General features: G+C 31.9%; 1 protein-coding gene across 1 annotated transcript in view; it reads left to right on the top strand.

The window, feature by feature from the left end:
• The window catches only part of LOC129225237 (histone-lysine N-methyltransferase E(z)-like), a gene marked incomplete in the record, with an annotated part of 16,670 nt that extends 11,615 nt beyond the window's left edge, over nucleotides 1–5,055 (top strand). The window contains 1 exon segment of the mRNA XM_054859810.1: nucleotides 4,567–5,055. Coding sequence (XP_054715785.1) covers nucleotides 4,567–4,627 — 61 coding nt within the window.
• Between the last annotated feature and the right edge of the window lie 2,266 nt (nucleotides 5,056–7,321).

Raw genomic sequence — 7,321 nt, 5'->3', positions numbered from 1 at the left:
CATTTCAAGTTTCTCAGATTCAGGCATTTTTTCCATATTCTTAGTCTGTCTTAAAATGTTTTTTTTTTTTTATTTTTTATTTTTTCACATTTTCATATATTTTTTCACGTGTGTTTAAAAAATTCCTTTTCTGTGACATTTCTCAAAATCATTTGAAATTTAACCATTCTTTTGTGCTTTTTATAAAAGCCTTTTTGAATATGTTACATAAAAGCAAACATTTTTAAAATAGGTATTATTTCATCATGTATTTATTATTTTATAATGTCATACATGTTTCCATGTGTGAAATATACATAGTTGCTCTCAATTAATGCAAAATTTAATTTTTGCTGCTGCAAACTGCTCCAAACTCACCATTTTCCTGCTCCCAAGATTGCTCCAAAAGCAAGTTTTGGTCGGCACCTCCCTGACTGTGTTAACGCTTTTTTTCACCTTCAAGCAAATGTTTAAGAGGATTTTTATGTGATTCACACAGGATTTTATTTCATTGTGTGTGTGTGTGTATATATATATATATACATATATATATATATATATATATATATATATATATATATATACACTAGTTGTACCCACATGGCTTTGCCTGTATATTAACAAATAATGTATGGTGAATTTTCTCACCAATTGGCTTGTGCCCATGTTGCGGTTTCACGTTATGATAATTTCGTAATTTACGCGTCCATCTTATGATAATTTTGTTCTTAAAATTGGAATAAAAAAGAACCACATTCAATTTTCGAAAAATCGCTTCGAGGTGCACACCCCCATGCTATAAACTAACTTTGTGCCAAATTTCATGAAAATCGGCCGAACGGTCTAGGTCTATTCGCGTCACAGAGATCCAGACATCCTCCGGACATCCAGACAGACTTTCAGCTTTATTATTAGTAGATATATATATATATATATATATATATATATAATTTGTGTGTAATAGTAGTTCCATACTTCAAAACATACTTTTTGCCGCTCCAATTACACTATTTCACTATTTTCGTTCTCCAAGTTTCTACAAAACATACTTTTTGGTGAGCCAAGCTGCTCCAAAGTCACTATTTTCCCGTGCCTGAGATTGCTCCAGAAGTGGGTTTCAGCCCCCAAAGCAGAATAATTGACGATGTTCTGCAACGTAAAATCATTTGACCAAAATTGTTCTGCAAGTACCAAGCATTGTATACGCAAGCAACCATCGTGACCTTTTACACAAATCGGGAGCCCTAAATTAAAATTGTTTCATACAGGAGTTTTTTTTTTTTCCAGTGTTAAAAACTTCACTGTTGCTATGCATTTCTGTGGCATAAACCGATTACAATTCTCCAAAAATAGTTTATATGCTTTCTAAATTGCATAAAAAGAGCAAAATGCAGAATTTTATTAAAATCCAAACCTAGGTGTCAAACCTCGTTTTTTTGGTTAATTTTACATGGCATGAAGGAGCAATTAAAATCATGTTAATAAATAACTAACTTACTAAAATAGTAAATAAAATCAATCGAGTTAGGGTAGCATATAATAAAACACTTTCTAAATAATTGAAATATTTTCAGGATGCAAAGGGATTGAAATCTCAAACAAGGCATGCAATTTTCGGCGATGGCCGTGTTTCAATGTCGGCATGTTTCCAAAACTTACGTTTATAGAGAAAATTGCACTGGATGAAGATGGATTGGGAAAAATAAGGAAAAGGAAAACCAAAAACGCTATAAAAATCAGAATCTTTTCTGGTATTTTCTAAAGAATATTATATTTCATAGTCTAAAGAATATATTTCACACTCTAAAGAATATGAAATTTCTGCAATTTTTACACACATCTTCCAACTCAATGTAGAATTTTGCACAAATTCTGCAGATTTCTTTAAGTTCAAAGTAAATCTTAAGTTTCTGCAAATGACTTATCAAATTCAACATTTTTCGCGAGCTTTCCGCCGAACTATCGCATTTTGCAAGAGTTTTAGATTTTCTTTTAATTTAAAGAAATCTGCGGAACTTCTGCAAAATTCTACCTTGTGTTGAAAGATATTTGTAGAAAATCTGCAGTTTCTGCAGAAATTTCAGCGAAACCTGTAGAATTCCTGCAGAAAATTTCTCTGAGTTTTCCTCTTGCATTTGAACAGAATTTGTTCTGCAGCCTAGGCATCTGTTCTGCGACGTACGTCGCAAATTTAGTAGTATTCTGCTTTGGGGGTTTCAGCTGGCACCAGGGCCTGATTACCGCACAGGCCTACTAGGCCTGGGCCTGGGGCCTCCTCTTCCTAAGGGGCCCCAAATTACTTAAAGAATTATACATAAAATTAAAACTATACAAAAAATATGCATTTTTAAAATAATAGCTTTCAGGGGGCCTCCAAATTATTGTGGGCCTTGGGTCTCATTTTTAGTTAGTCGGGCCTTGGTTGGCACATCCCTGTATGTTACAAAACATGTTTTTTGTTGTAATAAGCAGTAAGTCTGGTCATTTAAGAATTTGTTTTCCGTATTGCCCATATTATCCATTTTTTTTTTTTTTTAAATTCTCTGGACTGCCTTTTGTCCCAGTTAGTCCAGATAAAAGAAAATTTTATTGTGTAATTTATTCCTTATTTTGTTGTACAGTCAAACCTTGATATCTCTCACCTCCTTATATAGAAACCCTTGATAGCTCAAAAAAAAGTTTTTCCCTTGCATTTTGCATAAAACCCTCAAGTGTTTTTTCTATAATTGTCTTGAAATTTATTTTACGGAACCCCCGCTATGTCAAAATTTTTGCCACAGATGCAAGGTTTAATTGATGCTTTTCCATTGGAAAATTTTGTAGCAGAACCAGTTATGGAGACATCTGCATGTAGTCCTTCACTCTTTTTTCCTGGAAAGTATGAAAATAGAGGATTGGGTGGGGGGGGGGATAAGAGAATAGGGTAGCGTTGGTATGAGGGGGATGCTGACGTCTTTTGTCTGTTTTCCAGGGGTCGAAGTGGTCCTATATTTCCTATATTTTCAAAAAAAGTATGAAAATCGTCCTATATTTCCTATATTTTTGGAAAATGTCCTATATTTCCTATATTCCTGTTTTTTATCCAATTTATTTCTTTAAAACAACAGTAAACAAACTATCTGACTTCGGATTTTTCGTCGAAAGTACGTGGTGCAAACGAATTTCAAATTAAAAAACACAACTCACTAAATCCTGCAACAGGCATCTTCTCTCATTGGCCACAGCAATATGACGTCAAAGTAGTGGGTGGAGTTTCGAGAACGAATTCTGAAGTTGGTTTTAGAATTTTGCGTTTGGCAACAGCAGTTTGTTTTGTTTTCCAGCGTGGTTTTTTTGGTTTTGTTTTCGTGTTTTTTTGTTTTTGTTTTCGCGGGTATATTTTCGTGTTCAGTGCATTTTCTGATCGGAATGTTATAATAGTCTTTTTGCAATCTTTTCTTTTCGTGGAATTTTATAGAACAAAATATCTATGTTTGTGCTACAAAGCATTGGTTATTTCCTGTTAGTTCTCAATACAAAGACGGTTTTTATTTATTTATATAAGTTATGTTTGAGACACTTCTATCCCTGCAAAAATTGTGAGTTGCTGTGTTAATTATCAATAAATTTCACTTTGTTCTTTTTTTTTTTTTTTGTCTACAAAGTACACTTTTTTCAAAAATTATTCTTTCAACTACAGGAAAGTCATTTCAGGTGTAAGTTATAATTTTTTTTGAAGGTTTTTTTTTAAACAAAATCATTGATAAGAATAAATAAATAATATGTATATATTATTTTATTTTTCATAGCGAAACTATTCATATAATGTGTCCTATATTTGTCCTATATTTTTTGTGGAAAATGTCCTATATGTGACAAGTCGATCACTTCTACCCCTGGTTTTCTCTAAAAGTTAGATTCTTTCTCTTTTCTTCTGGTTTGGAACATGCACTCGCTTTGACAACAAGGGGTCGAGTTTTTGTAGTTGACCAGTTTTCAAGCCAAAATGCGTTCTTCTTCAGTCTGATTTTTAACTCCTGCAAAATGGCTGGTGAAAAGCGTGTGTTATCAATTAGGGCAAAATTGAAATTTTTAAGTTTATTGATGAAAACATGCTGTTGAAGAAAATTGAAATTGCTGCTGATTTGAAAATCCCTACCAGTACACTTTCAACAATAATAAAAAACCGTCAAGCTATTAAAAAAACTATGCTCAAGGAAATTGTAAAAAAAAATAGAATATTTGAAAATGTGCTTATCCTGAAGTAGAGGAATGTGTACTTTTAAAACTTAGTAAATTACTAAAAGGTATTATTAGTTTTTTGTCGTTTATTCAATTTGATATATCTACATTTCATTGTGAGAGTTACAATGCCTTTTATTATTATTATTATTATTTATCTCTCATTTATCTTCTTTTTCTTATTTTTTATACTTTTTTTTTTTAGCTCCAAACCTCTATATCTCAAACTTTTTTTCTTTCCCGAGAGATTCAAGATATCGCGTTTGTACTGTACATAGAATTCAAAAATTAATTTTTGAAGTTTTTTTTTTTTTTTTTGAAGTATGCAAAGAAATTTCTCTAACTTAAATGTTTTTTTGTTTATAGATATGGTCCAACTGAGCAACTGAAGTTTGTTGGAATTGAAAGAGAATGTGAATTTCCTTAAATATATCACATTATCCTCACAAAGGTTGTAATATTCATTCATGGCATATGGTTTAAAATGTTACAATCTTGTTCATTCAAGTTCATTAGTGTCTTGCAAATAATCAAAAACACTCACAATTATCATTCACTCATGAATTTAAAATATTTATTTATCCACTAAAATTGGCCATTTCATACTCCTCCCTTTTGTTGATCTGGTAATCAACATCGCATGTTATGTTGTTTGACAAAAGTACCTATTCTTCTGCGTATGTTTTCCTTCATTTCATAGTCTGGCAATTTTGAGGTGTGTAAAGGACTTTTTAAAACATATTAGTGTTGTGTCACTATTGTCTTGTAATTGAATTGAACAAATAATTTTGTAGATGGATAAATGTTGCATGTTATTGTAAGTTTTATATTAACAGTAGCATCTTTTTAATAAAAAAAGAGAATTGATATATGTGCAGTCATTGAATCCTTTGTATTTAGTACACTTCAATTATGAATTGTTCTACTTAAAAACAATGAGCAAAGACTGTTTATAAATTCTTGCACTGGTGTAGAAAATTCATAAAAAAAAACAAGGTCCAACATAGTTGTCCCCCCCCCCCAATCCTTGGTCCAACATAGTTGTCCCCCCCCCCCCCAATCCTTATCTCAAAAAGTTTTTAATCACATTGTTAAACCACTTCTATGTGTGCACCTTTCAGGGTTCGTACGGGTCATGGAAATCCTGGAAAGTCATGGAAAAAAAATAACATAATTTCAGACCTGGAAAAGTCATGGAAAATTGAAATTTTCATTGAAAGTCATGGAAATTTATTTCAAGTCATGGAAAAATTTCCTGGACAAAGAGAAAAGAACAGCAGCTAAAGGAGCATTAGAAATCTTGAGTGATTTAACAGTATAGCACATAAAAGCTATTAAAAGTCGAAAATTGAATGATCCAAAATCAAATCTAAATTTTGAAATCTCATTGCATCCACTCCTGTCGCAGCTGCTTGCCATTTTTTGCGATTTGATTTTACTGCCTCGACATCACTTATTTTGAATTTACTGTTATTTTAAACACTTCTTATGTTTCATATTCTGTAGTAGCAAAATTTCACTTTCTTAATTTTGCCACGCCCACTCAAAAAAAAAGCAATTCAATTGCATGCGAGTTCGATTCCATCACTCGTAAGGACTTTATTATTAAATTTATCAGAGTTTATCTTAATTTGTTGAATGTTTTAGAAAATAAAGATCTTAAGTCAGGCGATAGAATACAGAAAAAGAGGAATTCTAATGCTCTAAAACAGTAGTGCCCAACATACGACACACAAAACTAATCCATACGACCCACTGCTACGTTCAATGTCGGGAATTAAACGTGTTCTGGAATTTCTGAACCATTAATTTATGTATTTGAAAATATGCAAATTTGTAATTAAAACAAATGTACTTTTGAATCAGAAGATTGATTCATTAATGAATGGTTTTTTCAAAAAAGTTCTAGTTTAGAAACATAAAGGACCAAACTATGTGACTTTATTCAAAGAACCAAAATACTGTCAAGTTACGTGGATGATTAAAGGCACTGTTGACACTAAAAGGTAACTTTTGAAGCAAATTTATTGAAACTTAGTGATGACCTTTGTCCCATTCAATATCATTCTGCCTGTTTTTTAAAAAAAATATCAGACATTTAAGCATCGTCATATTCGCTTCGCTGCATTTTTACTTAACTTAAATTTATATGATGAAGACAAATAAGAATAGTTTAGTTTTTTAAGTGTGCACTTATATTTTTTCCATTACGAGTAAGTGCTTCAATGAGGCTGTGGCATTCATATAGACGTTTTGCTAATGCTCATTTCCAAATATTACCAAGTTTGAGATTAAATAGTGCTATTCTCTTCGTATAACGAGGTCATGAAAATTTTCATTGAAGTCATGAAAAAGTCATGGAATTTTTTCATCCAAATAGAGTATGAACCCTGACCTTTGGAATTCTGAGAAGATTTAGATTTTCAACTTGGCACCAGCAAAGCCAAAATTGACCTTCTGGAAGTGAAGATTTGGTTGACAATTTTTATATGGAATATAAACTCATAATTGCCAACATTTGTTTAAACCTAAGATTTTAGAGGTGGTTGACTCTCAACCCCCCCCCCCCCCCCCCCCCCTCCTCTTGGCATCCCTGGGAGCTTTTTCTTTTATTTAGATGCCATTTTCAGTTTTCGATGTTAGATCCACTTACATGCCTTTAGCTTATATGGTTCTTATTGGGAAAAAAACTTTATGAGATAAGGAGTAATATATATATATATTTAAATCTTAAATGCTCTTTTCTTGTTTTTTAAATAATGCTGCAGGACTTGATAAACACCCTATATTTTACAGAACAAAGTAAATTCAACTCATAAAACGTAAATTGTAAATAAAGAATTTATTCTTATTCATTGTACAAGTAAAACATATTACATTTTAGAAACAAGCAGACAGTTGGAAACAGAAAATTTCACTAGTAAGAAAATTATGTTGATGGTATGTTTTTGTTTGATGATAAAGCTTTCTAGATACACATTTTGTTTCCATCAATAGGGATTTTACTATTCATTCCCCCCCCCCCCTCCAAATACAGTCACTAGTGAAATCTTCTAACTCTTCCTGCTATTTGTTAAGACTTTAGAATCTTTATCGAGCGAAAAAGTTAATATGCGTTATA

This window comes from Uloborus diversus, chromosome 6, assembly GCF_026930045.1.
Source record: "Uloborus diversus isolate 005 chromosome 6, Udiv.v.3.1, whole genome shotgun sequence".
NCBI classification, from domain to species: Eukaryota; Metazoa; Arthropoda; class Arachnida; order Araneae; family Uloboridae; genus Uloborus; species Uloborus diversus.
The sequence above is the reverse complement of the archived record's forward strand: the minus strand, read 5'-3'. Positions and strand labels throughout refer to the sequence as shown.